Here is a 27580-nt window from a genome sequence, read left to right as displayed (position 1 = left end):
TGCACAGCCACATCTGACAACTTCCTCTTATTAATCCCATATTTTGCAGATTGGCACCATGTACATTTGACTTGTAAAACAGGCCTAATTACTGGGTGTGTAGCCACACATCAAACAGTACGTTACAGTAAAAGCTTATGATCTCGGTCGCCTTCACGCTCCTTTTTTTCCCCCTCCCTTGCCTCCACTCACCAGAAACACTGATTATAACAGGGACATTAAAAGGGAATTACAGAGAAACAATTTACACTTAATGTAGCAGTCATATGAACAGGGAAGAAGGATGGACAAAGATATAGGAGTATTAATAATACATGCTTTAATTAAGCAGCTGGGAATGCAAGGGACAGGATCAAGGCACAGAAAAAGAGAAGGGCGATGCAGCGCGAGCAAGAACAGACAGCTGAACGAGAGAGAAAGGAGAAAAAAAAGTGGAGGTGGAAAGAGGATCGGAATATGTTGCTGTGAATTTTCTGTGATTCATGGGCAGTAAATATGCAAAGCCTGATGGCCATAAGGCAATCAGAGGAGCGCCACTCGTCTACATGTTGCACAGTGGGCCATAATCCATCTGAGGGGCACGAATAATGATAGCAGGAATAAGAGCAGGGTCTGTTTATTACCTCCGACAGATCCATAATGCATACAGATGTGAAGCAGGCAGGCTGTAGCCTCTGGCCACTGAACTCCAGTGAAAAAAGCAGACAGTCATATTGTTTTGTCTTACGAAAGACAATCTGATTTAAGCATCTATTAAGGCATATAAGTCATGTGATATAAAGTTTTAAAACAAGTGCTTGAGCTATAATGATCGCCGTACAGAAGTGGACGTAAAGCGTTAAGAGGCGCTCACACCTCAAAGGTAACAGTCAGGTCACTAATTGATTATGTCGATGTTGAAATATGGTGACTGTGACACACACTATTTGATCCTTATGAGCACATTTAAGACTTTTGCCATCAAACAGGTGTAAGCTGTTCTTCAGCTGTGGAAATGCAACTGGCTGCATTATTTTGTCTTTTTTGGTAGATGTGTTTCCATTGTGTTATTTGTTTGTGTATCATAGTTTTGAATTATTATAAATGTTATTATTGTTATTACCTTTGTTCCAGTTGTAATAAAAGTCTGATTTTACCTCTTGTTGATTTGACCTCTATGTTTACTTTTCTTTATTTGCAAAGGGACAGACAATCACGATCTCTCAAAAACAAAAACTCGGCCTTACCGTCTCCTCAAGAAGACATTAACACCAGGATCCTACTGGTGCTGGAGTGAGTAATAAATTGTGGTGAACATTGATAAACTAATGCAATTACCTGCAGGGCAAGCGAGTCAGCTAATTTAAAGATACCAGGTTTGTTCATGCGATGGGAAGCCTTGAATGGGCCCCATGGGTGAGAGATGGCACCTTTATTACATCTGAGAGGTCACCCTGGTAGCACTGTATTAGGATTGATCTTTTGATCCCTGCCTGGAACCCCCACATACTGTACCGACCCCATCTGGCTGATGAAAAAACGCTTATCAGGCGCAAAGGGTTAACTCTGCTAGCCAGGCAGCCTAATTGAGCACCACACATCTCAGCTACACAGCAGAAACAGGAACCTAGAGGGTCGTAACAAGCCAGCCGTGACTTATTCACATAATAAACCAAGCAGATTTCTAAATGAGCCATTGAGCTAGCCAGAGGGAGGGAGGCCATTAGGGCGCATGGACCATGGGTACATATTTGTATATCTACAATTGCCCTATCATTTGCATACATGGCTGGCTGTAGCAATGTGTGTCCGTGCTTGTACCCAAGGGCCTAATGACACAACAGAACGACTTCATAGTCACGCACAGGATCCTAAACAAGTCAGAGAAACATTCCCTTTATCCCCCCAAAATTAATACTAAAAGTGAGTCAGGCAGGTCATATTAAAAACGGGGCCTCTGAATTTTATTATCATCTGATATGATACGATCACTTGATTTACCTCCAGGAATTATATGTACCCTGAACTTAAAACTCATTTGTGGAATAGAAATAGTTATGATAGATAATATTTGAATCCTTCAGAGAGAATCACAGGTCTTCACTTGTAGTGCATGTGCATTATAAAACACTCTTACCAAGATTAGAAGGATTCTCTTGCAGGGTCCCCATGCAGTAAGGGATGAGACACAGGAGTAAGTTTAAAGAAAAAAAGTGGGGGTTTTTGTTACCCAAAAATCAGTAAACTAAGTTTCAAAACCAAGTTATAGAACTATGTAAATAAAAGAGGTTGATTTAATATAACTTTACATCAAGAATGTTTAATTCAATTGAGAAACTGAATTAAGGTACCTGAAATCACGGCCGAACCTTATTCCTCCATCCTTTGGTATGAGGACCACCTGGTTACACCACTCGCTCTTTAAAGCCTCGATGATCCCCAGGGACAGCATCACATCAACCTCCCTCCTCAGTGAGGCCAGCAGCCGCTCAGGGATCCTGCAACTTCATTTTTGCACCTTCTCTCACAACAATGTCATGTTCAACAATATTTGTTTCTCCCAGCCTTCTCATGGGAAACTTCTGAATTACAGATAGATCTTACCTGAAGCAGTTTGCCATCTGAGATCATGGTCTACCAGGTCACAAGAGAGGTAAGTATTGCTCATCCACTTCTTCATCCAGCACACTTCTATAACCAGATAGGAACACCAGGAGTTTCTGTCCTGGGTCGAAGGTTCTCGGCCTGGCTGACTTGTCATAACAGGACTTGTTGCTGCTGAGCGTCCGCCATGTGCGATTGGGCCAGCTCGTCCATGTTCTCCAGCAGCTCTCTTACCTGGATGACACAGAATACAACAATTCTGTGTCAGATCTCTCTTAGTGCACTCAACAGTGCAAATGGGCCCCAAACTCCATGTCCATACAAAAGGAGAGAAACGAGAGGAGGATTGTGGTACTTACATGCATGCAAAGAGGTAGGGCAGCCATTGATTTCAGTCTGTATCAGTGTTGTTTACAAACTTGGTCTGATTAAAGTAAAATGTTAGTGTTTCTTACAGTGTACCTTAGCTCTGTCTGAGGGGAACAAACTATAACTGCAGGCCCCTTTATAGCTCAATGATTAACACGGTTTCATTTGTTGGTTCAACTGGAACTGTTTTTTGGGTTTTTTTTAAAGTGTTATTTAGAGGTGAAGTATGAAGCCTTCCTTCTTCTTTTCGACCAGTACAGAAACAGTTAGCTTGGAACATAAGAACTCTGTAAAAAGAAGAAAAGATGATATTCTTTTGTTTATGCGTTTCCAGTTTTGTAGTTTAAGAGCTTGAAAGGGTTTCCCCACTGCTTCAGTCTTTATGCATACCATCTGACAATTAGATTAAAAAACTGTAAGCATGTGAACAAAATCAAACACTACTGACTGAGGGCTTGTCTTTATAAAGAATTATTTACATGGTAAAATTGATGTATCATATCAGTGTCAGCTGAAGCTTGTTTGTTTATTTTGCTGAATTAAAACTTGGATCGATATATTTCCTGCTAAAACAATTCAAACTTAAAGAATAGAGGCTCAATCTACCAAACAGTTTTTCGGAAATATACACGTCCACACACTTTGAACATTGTCACATTACATTTATAAACAACGCACTGTCTTTTTCAGAATGTTATATAATACATATAATAGTAGAAAATGAAACAAAAGGGAGGCCGATCACGTGTTCGGCATGCTTGAATTTGCAATAAAACCTATGATGCTGCATCATTAACGTGTCATTGTGCACTGTTTATTTGTTTGTTAGGCTATGTTCCTTAGCTCAAACAATAACACGCTGTCACTAATCAGCAGAGTCTAGTGGTAATGGGTCAAGGGTCAGCCTTTAATGTGACCTCTGACACATAATTAAATTGCCATCTTTAACCTCAGTTACAGCCTGTCACAGAGCATTGGATTACATGCTGCAAATCACTCAGCCAATCAATGACAGATGTGAGGGCAGGGGGAGGGGCCTGTTCTGTCCACTAGTGTCCACACAGAGATTGCCTTTAATGAAGTTGAACTGTATACTGATCATGTTAGTGTACAGCGTAATCAGATTGTGAATGGCGTCCTATAAAAGCACACACCCGTACTAAATGGGAATAGTGGACTGGAGATAAGATAAGGGCCGCTCACAGTGTCCAATCACATCAATGGTTTCTATCTAGCTTTCAGTCATTCAAATGTAAGACATGAAATGTCCTACTCTAAGTGTATGTCATATGGAAGCAGCTAAGGTGAGTGGGCTTTACTTTTAAACAAACCTTATCCTTATCCTGATATTGTCTCCACTTGTTAAAATGCTGACACACAAGTTGTAACTTTCTGGGAACTTTCTGTAACTTTCTACTTGAGCAGAACAGAGACAATGTTAAAGCTCTTTTCACTTAATGCCCCCTGTGGACATGGTCGGAACTCTTGTGTTTTTGCGTGTTTGTTATAAGTATTGTTTTCTGAAGAAAAATGTCAAACTGCTGTCTTAAAACAGACACACATATCACTTGATATGAATCTCTGCTGTGGAAAATGCAAACAAAGAGTAGAAGTAGTAGTTGTGACTCACCTCAACTGACACACAAGAACTGATACACAGGTGTGTACATACATACATACATGCATACATACATACATACATACATACATACATACATACATACATACATACATACATACATACATACATACATACATACATACATACGTGTGTGTGTGTGTATATATACACATACACACACACACACACACACACACACACACACACACACACACATATATAGGCTGTCTCCGGAGATAATGATACTCCGGAGTTAATGATACTTAAAAGTAAAAAAGCTATTTCCTACACGTTTAAAATATTTTCTGTGGTAAAAAGAAAGTGGGTGCAGCATCACGACAAAAGGAGCTGTATTGTGACCTGCAGGTTCAGGGCAGACGTGTGTTGATTTATTGATGGTGATTCCCTGCTAGCTTGGTTACCTGTGATCTGTGGTCAACAGGCGAGGTTAAAGGGCTTTGAAATGTCCAACACAGCAGTATTTTTCAAGACACTGAGCATGATGGAGAGAGCTTTTAGAAGGCAACAAAAGTGATTTTGTTTTATAGCCGAGATATAATGTAGATTTCATTATAACCCAACCAATTTTACCGGTGAAGCTTTACAGCTCAGGCTGCTGTCTCTGCATACGGGCATCAATTCTGCACCAAAAACTTCAGCTAGTGTTATGGAAAGAAATGCATCCCCAAACTTGAAAAATGCTGAATGATGACGCTGATTATGATAAAGGGGCTGCTAGTTTTGTTTCAAACTATGCTTTGCTTTGTGGCTGGGGGCCTTGTGTTGTTTAAAGGGTATAAATACTAAATTAATCATGCTTTGGCTCAACTTGCCAGGGACTGAAATTTGCTTATGGAGGCCCATGATCACATGAAATATTAATGGCTATACAGTGAAATGGTATTAAAGCGAAGGGGGCAAAGCACAGAGTACTGTGTTGGTTTGGTTCACGGGTGATGTGACATTATAAAAAATGTTTACCTTTTAGGGAAATGTGACAAACATTAAGTGACCAAAACCCTGTATTATTGTCATCGTCTCTCCATTAGGGTGAATTTTGTTCGTATTATTCTACAAAATTGGTTAAATGGTAATTGGCGTTAATTGGCATGCAGCAGTGTTTTTTTCTGTTGTGCAAATGTGCATATAATATTCAAATGATTCTGGATGCATATATAACAAGTGTAGGCTAATGTTATGCATTTTCCTAGTTGTTGTGTATCCATGTGACCGACTTCTTGAGCCCCAGAGAGCTTCTAAAAGAAACTTACAATCACATTGGCTGACAGTCGACACATTTCAAAGAAAACAAAAGTGTGAGACTTTACCCCCCCCCCCCCCCCCAACACAATTACAATTCCATCTGCCTACACAAAACCAAAGACAGACAAAAAAATATTATTACAGCTCAGTCTAAATTTTCATCCCATTTGTCTCCTTGACACAAATCAGAAAGAAAGGATTTATATAATGGATGACACAGGGGCTGTAAACTTGTTAGCCCATGTTTTCTGAGCTCACACTGAGCAAATACAAATCCTCTTCCCACTGAGACACAAAGGGAGGCACACATGCATCCATGCATGCAGGTCACATCAGACAACATGGGGTACTCCATTTTCCGTAACATGTTTATATGTGTAGCAGTTCCACAAAGTGCTACTAAACAATTGTCAGGAAACGTGGTTCTTTGTGTCAGTCAAACCTGTAAAAACTGCAGCAGCTTGTTTGATCACAAATGATGCCTGTGTGAGTTTGGTGGCTCCACAGTAGGTATATGGGACGACAGGAGGGGGCATTTAATTCTCCCATACTGAGACAGAGCGGGGATGGGAGGTGTTTTCAGCATTGGCACAGGGGATAATAAGGCTTAAATGATAAACAGAAGATATTCTACAAGAGCAAATCTGATTTCTCACAATTATCTCTGCAAGCTTGACAGGCACCAGGGGTGGTCCAGGAACACTGAACTGGTGGACACTGATTGGGTTATTTGTCCTTTTATTCAGGGCTGAGGAATTGTGGGAGCTGCACCGTGGAGAACCTCTCTGCAGGTGTAACCCCATACAGAATGCAAAGTAATTTTTACCGAAGAGCCACAACTTCTCACTTCTGGTATGAACAAAGCAGAGAGTGTAGTAAGGAAGTAAGTTTTTACTTGTGAGGTGAATCGGGGATATGCCTATAGGCCACCATCCCACACCTAAGTCCCGACCACACAGAACGGATTTCATTCCTTAGTAGATTTGTAGGTATAGTTGTGTCTACAATGTTACGTTTGCTTCCTGTCACGCTGCTTGGGGCTTGGAGAATGGTGTTTGGTCTTTCTATGTCTTCAGATACATGAGACAAATGGCAAATACATGGAGTCTTGAAAGAAGCATAATGATTATAAAAATAAATTGTATTTGAATACAGCAGCATGTCATTTAGCACAAATCATACAGTGTTACACTAACACGTTTGCATTATGAAACAGGAAACATTGTGGAAATCTCATGGAGGACAAATGGGCGGACACTGCAGACAATCAGCTCCTGCACAGAAGAAGACAGATAATCTCAGTTATGTGGTTTTTGTTTGGATCAAATGAAAATGAATTGTGAAAATATATTGAAAATGTGCAAATTACTTAGAAATCAGTTACGTCCTGGACCTACCTTGGCACAGTAAACAGTGCTTTACAAGTTACCTTATCCCTCCAAAAGAAAAACATGTTTTTTTTCAAAGAGAAGTAGGAATGTTGTAGGAAGTTTGCTCTTTAGAGAAGAGAGTTTTTTTTGTTTTTTTGAAATGGTCTTTTTCAGCCGTTAGGTTTTTTTTTTTCCACTGCCACAGCTCTTTTTTTTGTCTTTTTTTTGTCTTTTTTTGGGGGGGCAGAATATTTTCAGACCATTTCAATTCTTTATTTTTTCATACAATCCAAAGTAAAGCCAAAAACTGAGAAGCCAAGCTTTCATACAAATCATTTCAACCCAGGCATAAAATATTTACAATTGCGCATTTCCTTTTCTGCAAAAAGCGAGTTTGTCATTCAGTTAAATTACAACACAGGTTTGTTTCTTGAACTGACACGCCAACAAAAATGTATGTGTGAGATATGCTGACAAACTATGCATGTTTTATAAACCACAAAAAAAGAAGGGAAAAAAAAAAGATTTCTACAATAAGAGCATTAAAAAAATCACAACTGTTAAAATTAATCAAACTTGCACATGTTTTTTCTGCTAGTTACACATTTGTAAGGGGTACAAAAAAAAGTCTAGTCGACGTGAAATGTGCCGTGTTTATTCAAAAACAGGCGATGAATTCTTATAAAGTTGCTGGATTGTTGAACGTCTTTCCACATCAGGGAGGAGCGTCTGACTGATCTTCATCTGCGCCACGAGCGAGGCTCGTTGTCGTCTTCTTCTTCATCATCGTCCTGCAACAAGGCATCGTCACTGAGCGACTCTTCTGGGTACTGATGGGAGAAAAACAAACACTGAGATAAATGCTCTCAAGTGAAAAAAGGCAATTTAGAGAGGAAAGACCTTTTTATTTTGAGCTTCGTCAGCACTCAACTTTCACCTGGTACTTAAAGATCTCAGGAGGGACTGAACTCTTAGCTTGAGAATAAACAGAACACATGCTTAATAAAAGAATGAGTGGGCCATGCAAAGGCCACGTTGAGACGATCCTTATTGTGATGTGTAATGGCTCCCTCTTGTGTTCTCTATGTGTAACACACCATGAGGTAGGGATTTAATTTACTGTGTCATATAACTGAACAGAGAACATCCACATTTCTTGAATGAAGTTACGTTTTTTAAATGGTTCCAAAATAATCCTGGGGACCAGTCTCCTTAAAGCAACTATCAAAAGGTAGGTGAAGGGAGGAGTGTCTACGAACCTCGTCTTCATCTGGTTCTGCATCTTCAGCATCCACAGCACTGAGGGCTGTCACAGCTTTATGCCAGGCCAGGCGTAAAGTCTGGTTTTTGAACCTCACCCCGTGAAGAGCCGCCTACACGTGAACAAAATACAACTGTAAGGAGACCAACGAGCATATTCTGGCGCTCCAGCTGAAATGGAGTATAACACCTCGATGTGTTTTATGTTTTGTATTGGAGAGAAGCTCTAGAACACGTGCTGCAGGGTCAGAAGTTGACTCACCCGTTCTGCTTCAGCTCTCGACCTGTACGTGATGACCGCAGATGGGATGTTTTCATCAATCTGGCAATCTTCGATCTCTCCAAATTGCTTCAAAACGGTAAACACAAGACACTTGATCAAACATTCAATAACTAACCAGTGTCATTTGAAAAGAATTCCCACCAGTACCAGTAAGGCACATAATGAACATTGGCAAATCAAATCTAAAACGTCATCTCATTTTTAATTCTGTTTGAAGGCTGTTTAGATTTTCTGAAGGTTGCTTTAAATATTGCAGCTGTACCTCATTTAATTTGCTGCTTGATGCTTCCATCGTAGCCGTTTATCCTCAGAGAGCATTTTAACTCTTTTTTTCTGACAGTCATCCAGAATAAACATGACAAAACAGAACGTCCACATCGAGTCACGTTGTGTTCGTGACTTCCTCTGAGAAGATATGCTACATACATCTTCATAGGGTTTGTTTCAATTCTTCAAATGTGACATGTCATAGTCTGTTTCGCTTGTGGTTATAATAACTTCAAGTAAGAGGGTAAGCGAGGACAGGATGTGGTTGAACATGTAATGCATTCACATTATGCTCGTTGATACTGCAAGAACATTCTGCAGATGTTCCGTACACCGTTAAATTGGTACAAAGACTGAAAGAACTCTAACTGTGAGCTTTAGCACTACTGGTCAGCTGCCATGTGAAGCCTAACCCACCAGGGGGCACTGTTGGTTTTCTTTTGAGTTACATTAAAAGAATGATCATTTGATACACATGGTGTTACTGTTAAAGTAGAGCTTTAGGAACTTCATTAGTGTGAATGCTTCAAGTTTCTCTTCCGTAATTCACAAAATCATTTTGTGATTATAAAAGCAGTTTAAAAAAAAACTAATAGAATTCGAGGCATGATTTTGAAATTTCTATGCTCTTTTTCGTCATGAGTTGACCCCTTTTACACAATCCTCTGATATCTGATCTAGTCGCCGTCTTTTTAAGCAGACTTACAGCAAAGTGTGGCAGCAGGTCGACATGGTCTGCCTCGTTGAAACCAGAGATCTCCAGGGCTCGTGGGCGGTGGTCCACGACTGCATGCAGAGAGGCCCCTCTTCCCCGTCCTCGAGAGCCTCTTCCCCGGGCCCTGAGAGCACCACGGCCTCGAGAGTGAACCCCCCTGCCTCGCCCTGGTGACAGAAGTCCCCTTTTTGCTGCCTGATATTAAGAAAAGGAGGTTGCAAAGTCACCCAAGGCACAAATATCAGATTATTTTTGTTTCACACATAAGAGCTGGGAAGATGAAACTCCCAACACTACTCAACAAGTTAAGAGGGCATGAATAATCTCAAAAAGTGTTCGCACTGGATTTCAAGTTGTCCCGCTAAAATCGAGTCATTACCTCGATTTGCAGCTGGGTATACTTGATCTTCAACATCGCCGTGTCCTCTCCAGCCTGGGTTTTCTTGAAAAGGTCCAGCTCTGCATCCAGCAGTTCCTTCTGGGCCTGAACATGTGATTTGCATTAGGGGGGAGAAAACTGTAATATGTGCTGGACTTGACAAAAAGAGCATTTAGAATCCAGTTCTTGTTCACGATGCACCTTTATGAGAACTGAACTCTTTTATTATTAAGAAGCAGAACAAAAGTCGGTGAAACGGTTATGCATTCAATACTCGGTTTGATTTACAAGCGGGGCTTTTCTGTGGTTTTATAAATGCCTTGCGCTAAGAAGGGGCGCTGTACCTGGGCTTTGCTCTTGGCTGTTCGCAGCAGGTTGTTGCTGGTTGAGATTCCCTTTATCTCTTCCTGCAGTTTGGTGATGCTTTTGGTTAGCATGCCCAAAGTTTCCATGATCTTGGCTTTATCCTCGGCCTTCATTGCTTTGTTCTTCTCAAGTTTGGATATAAGGAGCTAATGAGGAGAGACAAACAAAGCAAACAGGATTAGCTGCTGGAAGGAGGACAGTGGAACAGTTTCTAGACAGAATTTTAAAAAAGTTTTAAAAAAAATTTTAAAAAAAAGGCTCTCAGGACAGAAGTCAGAGTAAAGTGTAAATTTGCAGGTAAATAGAGATAATCTAAGTCAAAAGCACTCATTTCATTGTTTCTATCATGGATTCTTTTTGGGAAGAAAGTCAGACTGCTTTTTCAGCAAACACGTTATGATTTACATTTTGCACCCTGAGGTTGAAAATCAAAAGCCATGCTGTTCAGAATTACTAACTCAAGAGTAACTCAAGATGGTCTTACCTTCTGTGTTTCTATGTGCTTCTCTAATATTTCCTGTTTCTTCTTCCTTACATCCTGCTGTAGTTTCAGAGCTTCCTATGAAAGGGATTTTGGAAATGATTAGGTGCCATTTCCCCCCTTTTCCCCCCCGTCTCTCTCTTTATATTCTCCCCTCACCTGTTTCCGCTTCAGGGCCTCCTCGCTGCTTTTCTGCACGGCCTTCAGGGCCGCAGGATTGTATACAGTCTTTGTGAGGCCCAGGGAGGTTGAAAACACCTGAAATAAACGACAGTTATCACACATTGCAGTAAGATGAAGACAAGAAAACAGAGGAGGAAATCTGTGATGCTAAAAAGAGAAGAAGTGGGCACTTGCTTTTTCAACAGGAGCTGCTGGTTTGGCAGGCGGCAGACCCAAACGGTCCTTCACTGACACTTTCGAAGGATTCTGCAACATTTGGAAAACATGACATCGTGTTTTTACACACATTTGTGCAGATTTTTGAAAGGATGTGCCAAATAGAAAGAATCAATAACACACATACCTGAGAGTCTTGGGAGGGCTCAGAGTTAGCAGTGAGCAGGGGTCCAAGTCGGTCTTTGACGGACTGCTTCAGAGCCGTGGCTGAAGGCTGCTGAAACACAGCACAAATAAACGGGCACTTGTTGATTTGTGCATTTTTACATAAGCCACCAAACCAACTTCAAACATCCTCCAGTTTTCTTGTCCTGCTGAACTTTTAGGTGCATCTGTAATGCCTTCAGTGTTGTTTTATCATCACACACAAACTTCAGTTTGATAACAAAAAAAAAAAAAACAGAACACAAGACTGATGATCGCATTCGTTGGCCAGTGGAAGCTAAAATACTGCCGTCAAGTTTAAACACAGCCCAACAAATGGAAATAAAAATAACAGAATGTATTCCAAAAGTTTTCCTGTGACACTCGTGTTTTTTTCAGCGATTCTTATGAGGTCATCTTGTTGAGGATTATCAAGGATTGTAGGTCTACTGTTCTCTTTAATAAACTAGTTTGGTAAAAGGTTGGAAAGATTTTAAGTTATAGTAAAAGCAAACATTGAACAGGAAGACAGTTAAGACTTTTAAATGAATATTTACCGTGGCTGCCTGTGGCGGATTCTGCTGCTGTGGGTGAAACTGACCGTCACTCCCATCTTCACGGAACCAGTGCACCCTGATGAAGCGGTTATTGAGGACAGCCTCGGTGCTTTGCATAGCGCGCTTAGCCTCATCTGGGGAGGCAAACTGGATCAGAGCCGCCTCAGGATCATTGTTGTACGCAACCTGGATAAAGAAATACAAAGGCTACAGTGAGACGGTGGTGAAGCGTTTCTTGGAAATCCTGCTGCACGCCGCCTTCAAAAACTGTTGCATTTCCTTTTGCCTAATTTTGAGCTTATAAACTGAAAGAAAGACCTAATGTTAAACACAAAGCTGAGTTTAAACTCCTTCAACTTCTGATCCAAGCTCCACACAAACACCCTGTTTATTTGCTTCTAACCTAAATGTACATCCTCTATCCGCCCCCGCCCCCCCCCTCACAATCGAAGCTCGGACTTTCGGCGTCTGTAGCGACATATTGACACTGACCTGAAGGTTGACGATAGTACCAAACTTGCTGTAATGTTCGTTGAGTTTGCTGATGTTGTTAAGCTCGGCGGGAATTTGTCGAACCAGCAGCTTGGTGTTCGTGGAGAACGGGGCTCTTTTGTGGTAGCCTTGGTGGTTTGGTTTGTTGAAGTTGGGTCTGAGCGAAAAGGACAAATAAAGGAAGTCAGTGGGGATGCTATGAAACAGGTTTCTGACAGATGTGCTGAACCAATGGATGAAAATAGTGTGGTAATGGCTTGTTGGTGCCAGAGGTATGTTGGCTGATTACTCTCTGTGCAGAAGCATGCTGGAGCTGGGCACACACAGCGAGCCTGAGCAGTCAGTGGAGGAGCGTTTTGTGGACTTATGGGAAAAGTAAATTGAGTATTCTTTGACAACACCGGGCGAGTCACACGAACAGTTGTTTATGTTGTTTTACAGAGTGTGTGAAGATTTAAAGAAATTAAACCACAAGTTGTTCTAGCTTTGTGCATGTGACTCCGGTAACAGTTCCATGTTACTGTACGACAGAAGAAAAGGTGCTTTACTTGTCAAACCAAGGTTTCTTGGAGAGGAGCCCTCCATCATGGGACACATGTGGTCTCTTCCTCGAGTCTGATTCCATAACGATCCTCATGCTGTTGCTTGGAATTTTCTCTGGTGACGGAAAAACACAGATCGGTCAGTTTTCAGACTACTAAAAAAAAAAAAAAAAGCAGGGTGAGACTTAAAACGACAGCACTGTAACAACAATTTATGATGTGTAATGATTGATTCATTAATTGGTGCATGATTTCAGTCTGTCACTGTTCTGAGCAGGCAACCAGGAACACATCTGGATGTGCCTCCATGCTTAAAAGCAGTCGGTCTTGAGGCCACCTTCCGAGAGACTATGACAACACACACCTTAGAAAACTGATTGTTAAATATTGTTCAAATGGATCTGCTGCAAATGTTGATGGTTGTGAAGAATAATAAATTCCAAGAGCCGGGCTGTTTGTGAAGCAGCAATAGGCTATCTCAAACAAAACTATTCATGAGAAGGAAATTAAGTGGCTGAATATAGCCGGTCCTCTGAAGTGTTAGATTGTTAGGTTCATGCAAATAATACCTCTTGGTGGCTGATCAACATCTCCCATCGTGAGTCCGATCAGGTTGGGTCTCTGAGCATTGACCCGGTGACGGTAGATCGGCCTGGAGGTATTGGTGATGCTGGGAGCTTCAGGGTTGTACACATCTGTCTCATAGTTGTCTGGTGAGAACAGGCAATAATATAACTCACAGGGTGACGAGGTATAAGGATAAGTGTGTGACTTTGAAAAGACAAACGGATATTACTGGTCGTGAAGAGAGGCACTGCAGCCTGGGGAAGTGAGGAGCGCATCCCAGAGGTGACGATGGTGGGAACAGAGCTGGTGATGGAGTTCGGAGGAGCATCCATGCCCGACGGTTGCAGAGGAGGAAGAGGAGGAGGGGGGCCTGTGTGAGTCACACAGTACAACATTCAGAATGAAGCTCAAGCTAAACACGAACTGTTCACACCATAAGTATTCAATAAGTGTTTAAAAAGTAAGAACCCCCCCCCCCATGTTTTATTCATTCTGAAACTAATACCACGGAAAACAAGTCATCAAATACAAAATAAGTGTAGTTATCAAATATCAGCAGATTCTATTTACAAGGTATTAAACCTCTCCAGAAACACAAACAAACGAAGGCCTAAATAACCGTTTTAAGATCTTTTAAGGTCTTTAAGTGGCAGTGCAGCTTTACATTCAGGTCACTTAAGGTCAAGATCTTTAGGATATTGTTTGAGATTAACAGAGGCTTAGCATGTAAAGCAGCCATGATCAGTGGCTTAGTAAATAAGTTCATTGATGCATAATTGTAAAGAATATTTCTTATAAGTTAAGCTCTCACTCAGGGATTTTATGCTTTGAACTATAGCTTATTGCTATTACTGTTAGTTTGTAAAAAATAACGTTGAGTTTCATTATTTATTTATTTTAAGGAAAACAAGCAAAATTAAGATGTAACCATCAATTCTGCATGCTCGACTATGAAGTGTTGAAAGTTTCAAATTAAAAAATTACTCTGTGTCTCATATTTTGGAAAGTGCATGGGCTTGGAGGGTTTTTGTTGGGGTACAAAACCAAGCATCATCGTCAAATCAGAAGTGAACTTAAAGTTACGTAAACAAAGAAGCGGCTGAATTCCGACCTGCAATAGGAGGAAGGCTCGGTGGGAGGGCGCCTGGTGGAGGCACAGGGGGTCGCAGATTCACAGGTGGGGGGTTCATGAGAGGAGGAGGTGGTGGGAGGCCTGGAGGCGGAGGTGCGTCCATGGGTGGAGGTTGGAAAGGGAGCATGTTGGGCAAATTGACGTCCTCTACGACAACCGGGTCACTCCCGTGGTCGAAAGGACACATGTCCCCTCTCATACAGAAGCCTTTTTCTGGAAAGACAATGAAATAAAACATGACATTAGAACTGATCACATGGATTGTTCCCGTGCCGTGCTACTGTCATGTGAACTATAACAAAAACAAAAAAAATCAAAGGGTTAATCGTTTTCCCTACCGTCGTAGTCACGGCATCGCTTCCTGGGTTGAGGGGGCGGTCCCCTGATAAAAGGGCCTCGGTCCACAGGGTGATCAGGACGGAAGTCTGACCAACTCTCCGTGGTGGTGTTGTTGCTGATGTGATGTGTGGGAGCGATGACTGTAATGGTGCTGCTCAGTGTTGGAACAGGGAAGTGTGAGGTGGTTGCAGTGGAGGCCAGGACGGCTGGGGTGTAGCCATCACCAGTCTCTGACCTCTCCAGTCGATCGTGATCAAACTTCAACTTCCCAGAATCACGTTCTGCAAAAAGACAAGACGAGCTGTTAAATCGTCCTCTGTGCATGCAAGCACAAGAAACAAGACTTATTGGACCACAAACATTTTTCAGAACACATTTCTTAATTCAATGTTCCTTCATTTTTTATATACTTTATCAGCCGTCTGAGCTGCTTTAAAGCTAAAAGAATGTTACGATACAGCTTCATGTACAGGCAAACTAGATTGTAGAATATTTCATAGAAAACTTAAGGGAACCAAATACATCAAAGATGACCCGAATATCTCTGAAAACCATGATGCAATCTTTGCTCTTGGTCATTGTTACCTTGCAGAACACACCAAGAAAGGTTGCAACACCAAAATCATAGTTCAAAGAAAGCAGACCATGAGTGGAAGCAACAGTCAGAAGAGTTCATAACCCAGGTTATCTCTCTCCATATAAAAGAGTGATGGTTCTAAATTGGACAACGATCCTCAAAGTGATCTTGTTAAGGCGGCCTTCAGGTTCTTACCTCTGCTTCTACTTCTAGACCGAGTTCTGCTGTGTGACCGGCTCCTGCTGCGATCGCGATCCCTTTCTCTCTCTCTGTCCCTCTCTCTGTCCCGGTCACGGACGCGATCCTTACTCCAACTCCGGCTGCGGCTACGACTGTAGCTGCGGCTGCGCCCTCTTCTGCGGTTGTAGCGGTCACGATACGAGTCTCTCCTTGGTGGATTGCGGTCATAATCCCTCTTCCTGGGGCGGTCGTCTCTCTTACGATCGTCTACTCTCCTGTAATTAAAGACAAAATAAAACACAGACATTACTGTAAGTGAAATAGACATTACGAGCACGGAGAGAAAGGGAATGTGGGACTGAGCGCACCTGCTATCTCTGCTGTAGCGGGAGCTTAGTTGGGGAGGGCTGTGGTTCAATCTCCGGGGAAACTTTTTGTCCCTGTCTTCTTCCCGAGAAGTCTGGAGAAGTAAAGGTCACTTTTAATGAACAGACAGGCTCTGACATTAGAGCTGATAATGTGTATTGTTCCTGCTGTCACTATTCTTATCACAGCTACACTGACAGATGTTTCTAATGTCAGAATATTACCTCATCTTTTTTTGGCTCCTCTTTCTCAACTTTGATCACAGAGTTTTGTTGCTCTGGCTGCGGGAGGTAGCTTTTGTTGTTAATAGCTTCAAACAGCTTATCCACAAATAGCTGTGTCTCTGGAAGAAAAAAAAGAGAGATTTACAGAACAGACCATAATATATCAACTCATGTCAGATCATCAAATGAATCAATACTTGCGATGCATATATTTGAAGAAAGAGTCGGGATGATTTTACTTACCTTTCTGAAGAAATACATCCAGCTGATCAATACAAAGAGCTTTAAGCTCCTTTTCACTTTTGTCCTTCTTCACTAAAGCAACAACATACTTGGCCAGGGCAGAAGGATCTGCATCGCAGCTGCAATGGATAAAAAAAAAACACAACACAGTGGACAACGATGTAAATAACAATCAAAGTTGTGGTCAGATCAGATATCACGTCACATGTAATGGTTGGCGTGTTTAAACTACTACACGCTTGACAAATCAGTGAGCGAAGCATGCTATGAATGCAGTGCTAGTAGCTAAAAACATTACTTACATGGGCTCGAGGGTATCAGACAGCCATGTTTTCAAGGCATCGATGTTTTCAATGATCATTTTAGATCCAGCCGAACTTGCCTTCCACCACAGTAGGAGTTAAAGCTAGATGGGGGGACTTGTAGTCGTGTGTGTAGCCTGTGGTGCTAAAGCTGAGCAGCCGCGCTCAGGTTAGCCAGCTCAGCTAACTTACGCTAGCAGTTATGCTTTCCAGGCCACAAATGTGCTATTCCTCCTTTCTCGTAATGTGTATATCAAAGAAATGCTGGCGCAGGGGGAAATGTTGCAATCCCAACGTTCAACCACGTAATTCTAATGGTTGTGGACTATTTTGTCACAAAACAGCACTCACACCCACGCTGCACTTGCTGCTTTATTCCCCCTGTGACTAGCATACATGCCATGGCGAATATTTACTTCCGATTGTCCCGTCGTTCCGCAAATATCGCGAGATTAATAGTAGTCCTCTGGTGGGTGTACTGAGAATCTACAAACCTCCCAAAGTGATCAGTTTTATCCTTTTTAAAATAAATAAATAAAGTAACATAGGGATACACTACACTTTATTATGACATGATAAGTATATTTTTACAATGCTGTGTAGTTTTCATTGAATTGGAAAATCTTTATTGTCCTCAAGGGATGAAGCAGAGGTCCATACAGGCAATACACATCATAAAAAAAAAACACAAAGAGATACATACATAAATATTAATCAGAAATGGATACCATGATGATGGACATTTATGAGATAAGAGACCCCAGGCCCACAGTCCAAGTGTTCTGAAAACAAGGCAGCTTATTCATAAACCGAACTGCTGGTAGGAGAAAAGATATACGAGATGAAAAGCATCTTTCACATGGCAACTTTATTTATATAGCACATTTCAGCAACAAGACAGTTCAAAGTTATTTACACTAGACATCAAAAGCATCATGACAGAGGAAAATAGATCACCTTTAAGACTTTTTCACATTTTACACATTTTTTGTTACAACCTAATATCTTCTCTGCTCATCAAGTTAAAATGTACCTCAGCTGCTGATGCACCTTGCTTGAACAAAGTTGTTTCACTCTTCATAGATTTTAATTCTTCTACAGGTTTGACAAAAGAAGCCGGGGATGTGAAATATGTGGCATGTCATGAGTCTTTTCAGCTCATGGGAGCCTGGATTTCCCCCCAGGAAACTGCAGGACTAAAGTTCTTATGTATCAATCTATCTATCTCGCTATAGAAAACATACTTAGGCTTTTAACCATTTAATTAACAAACATGAGCAGTCCAAAAAGCTTTGAACATGTTAACCTGAAGATTAATTTGTTGCCACAGTAATGCCATGTGACGACAAGAGTGCAGCTTCCACTCAATTCCTATTCAGTTGTTGCTTTAAGGCAACTGCTCACAACTTCTCAACTTTCTTTTATCATATGAGCTGTCAAAAGCAAAATGGTCCATTCAATTCTCATAATGGCTTAAAGATACATGTAAGCAGTCAGTGTGAGCAAAATACTCAGAGAAAAAAATGTGATTTTTACATAAGAAACTTTCCCAGGGTTGATTGACATCTTGACAAAATTTTATTTAAAAAAAAATTCTTTTAATTGCAAAAACATTTTGCTGCACATGATGACGAAACATTTTTTTGAGTGGCAGTAGCCAATAAATTCACACAAAAACAAGATTTTTGGTGACCTAATATTTTTGGTGACCTTCTACTACAACATGTAATAGAGTGTTGATGTACCATGAAACTATTGCACTTGCATAGGTTTAGAATGAGACAAAACGATTAAGAAAAACACCTTGACAAAGGGAAACACACTCAGATCTGAAAGTTATTCGATTTTTATTGTTTCCAGTTTCAAATGTAACTAAAGTAGAAAATGTAATGACAGAAAAAAAGCAGACACATACAAAGTGAGAAAAGTTTCAATTTCACTGCATACCAGTGGGATCCTTCTTTATAGCACAATCCAACAGCTTGTCTATAAACCTTGTAAAAACATTAGGAGACATGGCTCAACACTGACAAAATTCATCCATTCATTATTTTTTTCTTCGGATAATCCAAGGTTAGTTGCATTAGCAGTCAAGTTAGCCCAGACTTCCTTCTCCTTAACAGATTCTTACTCTTACTTTGAGATTCTGAGTAAGGCCAGATAGGACGCATGAGCCCTCCAGCAATCTCTACCAAGGGGTTTCTTGGTAAAAGAACCAGGAGGCATCTTTGTCAGATGCCCCAACTCTACTCCGAGCTCCCCTCATCACTCCTCTTTTTCTGTCATGAGGTATCTTGGAAAATAGCCTATACTTGCATTCACACTATCAGCACTCAACCAGGAAATGAACACATTTTGTTAATCTAAATTTATTGTGGTGAATTTTTTTTACAAATTGATAAAGTATTACTGTTGATGAATTTCAATATTAATGGTCCCTTCATTAGTTAAAGATGGGGGGGGGGTTAAATCTTTTTCTCTTATTAATTTAAAAAATATCTCTATATTCTAAATTGTGTCAAATTACAAACATTGCTTTATAATCATTTAATGACACCTTTTTTCCTCCGTTGAATAAAACCATTTCGCTGCTAAAAAAAAGTGGTTTACAATAAAATCAAAAGCATGAAGCGCATTATTTATACATATGTAGCCCTAAACACAGCACATTTCAGTACATTCATTGTTGCCATTTGACATTCGCAGTGTAATTCAGGGAAATCTTTCCCAAACTAGTGGGAAGAAAAGTTAGAATTGTGGATTAATCTGTGTGCGCATTGCTGGCTTCATATATGCATGCACAGTGCTACAAAAAGGATACAGTGTCTGTATGCAGATTAACTTTTTTTTTCCACCCACCAAGTTCTATGAAAGGTGTAACAATCTGAATGGCAGCGGCTTCATTAAGTACACATAATCAACAGAGAATAACAACTCTTGTCTTTACATCATGGTCTATTTTAAAGTCTTTCCCACTACAGAATAGGAGACGGTGAGAAAGACTTTGTTCTTTTGTCATACCTCAATCTCAAGTCTGTATTTACAATCCTATAGAGGAAGGTTTTTCTAAAAGCAGTGTATTTAAAAAACCCTAATAATGGATCAGCACTTTAAAATCAGTCACTGCAGTAGACCGTATGTACGAGTGTAAGCGTCTAGCTCTTCCTGTCGACAAACTGCAGGTTGATGGGGGCAGAGGGGCAGAGCAGGCCGTGGGTTTTGGCCTGGACCTCAGCAGTGAGAGGAGAAACACCAATGTGGAACTTTTGAATGAGCTGCAAAAGAGGCAAAACAGAAAAAAAAATCATTTAGATTACATGTACACTTTTAATTTTGACAAATAGTCTCTAAATAGTGCGTATATCTGAAAAAAATCTACTGATTCCAGAAGGGAAAATTCCTTGTTTCCACTACACCCAAACTGCATTTTTGAGATGTAATTCAAGTGTGCCATTTCCATGCAGATTGTTCACCTATTTTGCACAAATATATAATTATGCAAAGTTTCTCAAAACAGCTTGTTGTTAAATACATTACTTTATCTAAATATTTATCATTATTATACCATATTTTGGAGTCACTCAAGTTCTGTTCAGAGGTGATACTTTGATGAGACTGCAGATAACAGTGAGAGTATTGTAAACTGTAGAATTAGAGTGCCCTCTGCTGGAATGGCTAATGATACCATTTCTAAAACACCCCAGCAAAGACTTTCTCATTATATCATTATTATATCATTATCTCATTGTATACTCTGAAAAACAGGTTCTATTGTTCTTGTTTCAAAATGTACAGCAGTGTTTCAGATACAGCAGTTATTTCTTGATTGTTCATAAAATGTAAGCAAATTGTACACATATACATGAGAAGTAATCCCCATACCCTTGTGAGAGCGAGATGCATCTCTAACTCTGCTATTCTTCTCCCGATGCAGCTCCTGATGCCGTAGCCAAAGGGAATTGAACCAAAGTTGTCGACACGATCTGTGGAATCTTTCCTTATCCAGCGGTCTGGACGGAAGTCTATGGCGTCAGGGAAGTTTTCTTCCTCCATGGATGTGTGGTAGTGACAAAGGGCCAATTGAGTCTGACAAAGATGAAAAAAAGAAGACATTGGTTGTGCAATGAAAACATCTTGGCTATTGTACATGTAGCTGTACAAGAGACAGGAAGAGATGTATGAGTAATGCAGGATCAGGTTACATTCAACTCTCCTGTGCAGTTTTGAAAACCTCATGGTCATGCACTCTTTAAACTTAAATCCAAAATGGTTCTATAGTACTTACCCCTTTGGGGATGAAGTATCCGCCCACCACTAAGTCATCCTGTGTGATCCGTCCGTTTCCTGGGAGAACTGGAAAAAGCCTGCTCCCAGAGAGAGAGAGACACAAAGACTTCTTACTCAACAACCCCAGACGCTAATCTTACTGAGAAGTTCAACTCTAGGAAAAATGGACTAATTAAAGACAGGAAGAATGAACAAATGAAAAGATACTTATGCAAACATCCTAAACAAAGGCAAGCCCTTTATTCGCAAGCCTATTAAACAATTTCTGAGTCTTTTAACTTTGCAAATGAGAGAAAACGAAGGAGACAAACAGACATTTACAGCAAAAGAAGAAATCTGAAAGGTTTAAAAACCTTAGAGTTTCTTTGACCAGCCCCCGGATGAGAGGAAGACGAGAGACATCATCAGCTGTGGCGATTGTTCCATGTCCCAGAGTATTCGTCACTTCAGTAAAGATTTGCTCCTGTATTTGAGGATGTCGGGCTAACAGATAGCTGGCCCATGACAAGGTGAAGGATGTCTAAAAGAAAATAAAGGTTTTGTTTCACTTTAATGTATTGAACATTGTTATCATTTAACAGCTGTTTTATTAGATATTTGTGAAACTTTTTGTTGTTTTAAACAGGTTTGGCTACAATTCAAGCTGATACAAGAGGTTGTGCAAGTGTTAGGAAACAGGGAAGGGGTTTGGCTCAGAGGACACCAAATCCACGTGCTGAAAAGACACTGACACCCATTCCACCAGCTGCCCTTATTCTTGTTTAGCACTACACCCTTCAGCTCACATAGCTCATCCATTCAAATGTTTTCCTGTTATACGTTTATATTTTTAGTTTTAAAATAACAAGAAATAAAATATGGATTTAAAGAACTGACAGTAATCCTTAAACTTGCCTACCCCTCTGAAACACTTCCCAAACATCTTAATCATTAGACACTCCCTCTTCATCTTCATCATCAGCTCTTCACCTGCATGATCATTTTACTGATCTCCTTTCTCTCAATTGTAACATGCACTCCTTTCTTCTATGTCATTTCATTTAAATAATGTGGGCAGATGAGCAATATTGTGAAAAGGGGTGTCACTTTGTCCCTTTTAAAATCCTATATTTACTTACTCTCACACCTGTTACCCTTTGATACCCACTGTATATGCACTTGCAGAAAAGGGGCAGTTTTGTATCTGAATAGACCCCAGAGGTCAGTGTGGGGTCATTTTCTCTGAGAGGACTAACTAATGTGCATAAAATTATTTTCCCTGCCAAAGTGTTGTCATCTTTTTAACTTTCCCATATCCCGCCTTCCTCTTTACTCCACCCTTCTTACTGGAGATTCCCTCTCCCATTCTGTCACGACCCTCTTCCACTCGTCTCCCCAACAAGCATCTAATCATCTCCAGCTGGGACAGATGCTGGCAACACCTCAGACAAAGCCAGAGAGGAATCATATGACAAAAACTCTTCCCAACAAAATTCAGACAGGCCCCTCTAACCCTTTACCCCCCCAATATCTACTGGATCATACATCCATCTATCCACTCATTCTTCTTCTTCTCCTCCCCCCTTGCGACACTGACTCCTACATTTTTTTTTTCATTTTATAACAGCGTCCCTCTTCCTCAGACCCTAACCTCTTTATTCCACCCCCTCATCTCACCTCTGCTCAGTCTGTGCAGTAACTGTGGCTGATGTGTCTTGACAGCTGTTGTGTATGCTGAGAAAAGGCGAGCACACCACAGGGTCAGGTAATGACTCAGTTAAGTCCACCCCCTACCAGGACGTGGCCGTTGCAACAAGTTTAACAAAAACACACACTCTTTTATCCCATTGTCCCCAAGCTCAGAACAAAACACTCCATAGCCATAATTATCATTTATCTGACAGTGCCCCAAACAAATTAGGCAGAGACTGTGCACACACACATGCACTTATCAGACATATAGTGGGACATTTAAAAAAAAAAAAAAAAAAAAAAAAAATCATTCTGAATGAATGATTATTTCATATAAGGATGAACACTTTGTTTCTGCAAGAACAATAAAAGTTGTAATAATTTAATTTAATATATTAAAATTGTTATCCTGTCATCTAGTTCGCATAGGATTTAACTGTGCAATAATAACATCCAAAGTCCAAAAAAGGCCCTGCTTCTTCACAGTGTTTCATATGGCTTTGTCCTTAAATTTGCATTAAAAAGTGATAAGATCTGAATAAACATAACACAGATGTCTGGTAGAGGGGAAAAAGACAAAGCCCCCCTTTGTGGATCACACAGATGAAGACAAATGAAAAGAAACTAAATCTGAGTGAGACAACCCCCCCCCCCCTCCCTCCGCACTGACCTGCCACAGGCACAGATGAAAGAAAACCAACCCCTGAAACTCAACACTGACTCAAGCACACACACACACACACACACACACACACACACATGCAGACAGACAGACAGTAACACACTGGTGCAACTTCCAAACCCTCCACACTCATTGCACCTTCACACTCCTTGAACTCCTCTCTGCACATGTATAGACTAACATACACACACCGTGTCAACGCCGGCCAATAGCATCTCTGTTACATTGGCGTAAATCTCCTCTACGGTCATCTCCTTGGTAACAAGCATGTGTGTGAGCAGTCCACCCTTCACTTCCTCGCCCCGCTCCAGCTGGGCCTTAATCGCCGAGAGACGCTTATCAACATGAATGAGGCCTGAGATTGTTAGACAGAGAGGGTGGGATGAGTGCAGATGGGGAGGGGGTGTGTCAATGAGAGGTGAAGGAAAGGAAAGAGAGGAAAGAACATGTTATGTAACAAAGGGACCCCATACTCCCACAATCCCCTGGTACAGCAGCAGTGATTTATATGCAAGATAACATTCCTTCCTATTGATGCCTGACTTTTTATCTTCAAAAAGTTTGCTTACCCAGACTTAATCTTGGATATCTTAAGAGTGCTGAAAATGTTAACTTACATCTACACAAACTGGAAAACCATTCAAAGGCAAACGATTGTTGAACGGAAGTCAGTAAAAAAGTGGTGCTTAAGGTCATGTTGTTAACTGTCCAAACTGTTTCTTTAAGTCATTACAAAATAAATGTTTTTGTGTGCATACAATGACTGCATTTCAAGTGACTCAGAAAAATACTGAAACCATGAAGACACCAATTTTACAGTTTTAAAGTTAACATGTCAGTGGAAGTACTCCTCAATTTGTGTTCATATCTGCCAAAAGTCTGAAACAATCCCAATAATGGCAAGGGGTTATCTCAGTCTGGGTTTAGATAGTTCAGTTTTATAACAGCGTCTCCATTATATCTGGGTTTCTCTGTTTCAGTTTTCCAATTTTGTAACCTACCCCTTGGGATTTTTGCATGTGTAATGTACAAATCTACTACAATAACCTTTTAATGTGAATCAACACTGTTTGGTAACTACAGACTAACAACTCACTCAAACGTACAAGTACACTAAAAGGCTAAATTCAAGTTCACAAACAGTTTGTATGTGGTTAAAAATGACAACACCTACTGAAATTGAAGAGGCCATCCCACGACTGACAGAACTCCTCCCATGGTTTGGGGATGATGGGACGGAGCCATTTGGGGATCGCCCCGGCATACATGGTTGTCTTGAAGGAGCTGAACATAAGGTGGAGTGCACTGATGTAGTCTTGTGTGTCCTTTGGAATCTGGTCTTCCAAACAGCCCAGTCGGCATTCATATAAAATGGCTGCAACACCTGCCGGATACATGCAAGAAAGGTGGGAACAGAGCATCTTTAATCATCAATGCACATTTGCAACAAGGCGTTTAGGTCATCACTCGTTTTTGAACAGAAGTTTCACCTAAAAGTAACACCGTTTTGCATCAAGGGTTTTTAATGTCAACATCAAAAAGTAGAAAACACAAATAGAAGAGAAATGAATAACAGGATCTTTACCAACCTTCCATGGCATATTTGAAGAAGAGATCATTCACATTGAGGACAGTTGCTCCATCCGTCTCCTGTGTGCGCAGAATACTGACTCTCTTGATCAGGTCATCCACCACTTGGTTCACATCATCAGAGAAGACTGCTACATCACGGGGACGCATGATGAGCTGTCTGAGCACACTCCGCATTTTCAGCCAGTCCTCTCCCTCCCTGGAAAACAAGACACAGAAAACATGGTGAATTTTCTACAAGTGAGTTCCTGGAGAATGAATGTGATGTGGAAAAACTGCAAGTTTTAAGCCGGTACGTAGCTTTATTTCAGTGAATAATTGTACAAAAGCAGACCACTAAGAAGTTAATGGTATGGAGATGTAGCCCTGACAACAAGTTTTGTACTGTGCCCCTCTGCACATATAGAACTCTAGCCCAACTTAAAGTCATATATTACTGGAGCTTCTTGTCCAAACTCAGGTCAAAGATTAATGGGCACTCACGCTGAGATGAGGCCTGTAGCACGGCCCCTCATGTCTCTGTACTCCTTCCAGGACTCCATGTTAGCTCTCTGAGGGGCCACACCTTCAGCTCTAAGCACCTCGGCCACCAGGTCACGATCCGCCACCGAGACAACCAGCTGGGGTCCAAAACGGGATTTGAAAATTTTGCCAAACTTCTGTGAGTGCTCCAACTGGAAAAAAAAAAAAATAATTCAGATTTAAAATTATATTTGTTTTAGCTGTTGTTTTTTACAAGTGAAAATCATTGTGCTACTGCACGTTTTAAAGAGCTGTACAAATTTAATATCACTGACTTACTTAAAATTACCATTTGATTGACTTTAAAAAATGCAGGACAAAATTTATTTTATTGGACTTACATGTTCCTTATTCAATCTAATTGTAATTTGTTAATCTTTTTTTATTTATCAGCAAGTCATAATCTTAGTGTAATACATTTAACAGAACAATGCGTTATGCCAGTCTTGTTATACTTTATTGTTTTGAATGTGTTATAAGTACAACCAAAGTCCACACAACTTATGTGTTCAAACAACTATTTAGTATACTAGTAGGGTTAGTATGAGGTTTATTCCTTATTTTCTGGCAATTGTATATTTTTATCTACAGAAGTAGACTTCTGCCATGCTGTTAATGGATAGATTCTCAAATTCCCTCTTTTTAATTAACAAAATCTAATTTTATGTTTAGAATCTAGTCATTTTGATAATTAAACATTCCAGTGAAAGTATAAAGAAATATGCATCTCTCACTTTTACAGAATAGAAAGGTAATTTAAAAATCCCAAATGAAGATGGCTGTGGGCTGAGGAAACAAAAAATATATACTTCACAGGTAATTAGTTTAAAAAAATAAAAATGTGTGTCAAGTTTCAGTTAAGATATCATGAGCCCTTACTCGTTTTAATTTAAAGCAAACAACAGAAGTTAGGAAACGTGTTTATTTTTGTTATGTACAGTCTTCTGTTGATTGGTTAGTTTGGCTAATTTGTCGTCGTTTGCGAACTTTAATATTTTCTGTACAGACTGAGAACTCAACTCTTACGCATGATAATCTTGTAATTTCAAAAGTAAATTAAGTGCCTAGTGTAACTCTTTTACATACAGTATTTCAACAAAATGTACATTTTGAGATTCCTTGGCGACAAGCGGCAAATGTCACACTGCGCTTGTGCGCAACGGCTGTGCCATTTCATGCAAAGGTGTCAAACCTTGATGACGCTGAGGATGAGCTGGCTCTTTGCCAGTGATGGGAACAAAGAGATTTTTTTCCCCCCCGTTATACGAAAAACTGACAAAAAACACAAGAAAGACCTTTTCTGACATCATTACCTGAATGTTATGAATTCTGCTGAACCCGTCTTTCCAAAAGAACTCAATCAAGTTGGATAAGGTGCTGGGTCCAGGCATCTCTTTCAGGCTCTTGATTCGAGTTTTCTCGCCGACTTCTGCCGGTGAGATCATCCTCTCAGGCATCGCTCCTTCTCTGGTTGGGGACACACCATAAGCCTCGCTGGCTGCAGACTTGTGTACGGCGCGTAAAAAGAAGAATAGCTGATTGTGGAGCCGGTCTCCTTGAAAATTCTTCAAACATGCTGTAAAATGATTCAGAAGGGCCATTTTTATGATACGTTTGTTTCCGTGAGCACAAACGCTCGATGATTTTAGTTCTTTGCAAAATCTAAAAAATAATGTAGTATATTTCTGGCACGTGCAATCTCAGTCCGCTCAGCGTGGGGATGAACTGTTGGATAAGATTGAGTTGCAGACCGATTTTAAAGGGTTTTCTTGCACAAGCTCTCAGAGGTGGAATAGGATTGGATGTT

At 40.6% G+C, this 27580-nt stretch overlaps 2 protein-coding genes across 5 annotated transcripts; both read right to left on the bottom strand.

The window, feature by feature from the left end:
• Positions 1 to 6959: 6959 nt before the first annotated feature.
• Positions 6960 to 17473, bottom strand: rbm26 (RNA binding motif protein 26). Of its 4 annotated transcripts, none has more exons than XM_079339569.1 (22): positions 17022 to 17473; positions 16720 to 16838; positions 16477 to 16595; positions 16255 to 16346; positions 15902 to 16161; positions 15129 to 15410; positions 14770 to 15003; positions 13888 to 14028; positions 13661 to 13801; positions 13098 to 13206; positions 12550 to 12706; positions 12058 to 12243; positions 11484 to 11573; positions 11315 to 11386; positions 11117 to 11215; positions 10961 to 11035; positions 10455 to 10622; positions 10111 to 10215; positions 9723 to 9926; positions 8729 to 8815; positions 8466 to 8579; positions 6960 to 8036 (listed from the first exon to the last, which is right to left on the bottom strand). In XM_079339569.1, the coding sequence occupies exons 1-22, from the start codon at positions 17078 to 17080 to the stop codon at positions 7947 to 7949; spliced, it is 3003 nt and encodes a 1000-aa protein (XP_079195695.1). In that variant the 5' UTR covers positions 17081 to 17473; the 3' UTR covers positions 6960 to 7946. The 4 variants fall into 4 exon arrangements, with proteins under 4 accessions (XP_079195695.1, XP_079195696.1, XP_079195693.1 ...); XM_079339570.1 differs by having other exon boundaries at positions 11484 to 11570; XM_079339567.1 differs by having other exon boundaries at positions 15902 to 16346.
• A 1378-nt stretch (positions 17474 to 18851) lies between these two features.
• Positions 18852 to 27580, bottom strand: cyp27c1 (cytochrome P450, family 27, subfamily C, polypeptide 1). Its single transcript, XM_079339491.1, has 9 exons — positions 27087 to 27580; positions 25735 to 25925; positions 25251 to 25450; positions 24836 to 25045; positions 23853 to 24016; positions 21662 to 21828; positions 21307 to 21385; positions 20904 to 21107; positions 18852 to 20296 (listed from the first exon to the last, which is right to left on the bottom strand). Exons 1-9 carry the CDS (start codon positions 27372 to 27374, stop codon positions 20177 to 20179), a joined length of 1623 nt encoding a protein of 540 aa, XP_079195617.1. The 5' UTR covers positions 27375 to 27580; the 3' UTR covers positions 18852 to 20176.

This window comes from Symphodus melops (assembly GCF_947650265.1).
Source record: "Symphodus melops genome assembly, chromosome: 3".
NCBI lineage: Eukaryota > Metazoa > Chordata > Actinopteri > Labriformes > Labridae > Symphodus > Symphodus melops.
The sequence above is the reverse complement of the archived record's forward strand: the minus strand, read 5'-3'. Positions and strand labels throughout refer to the sequence as shown.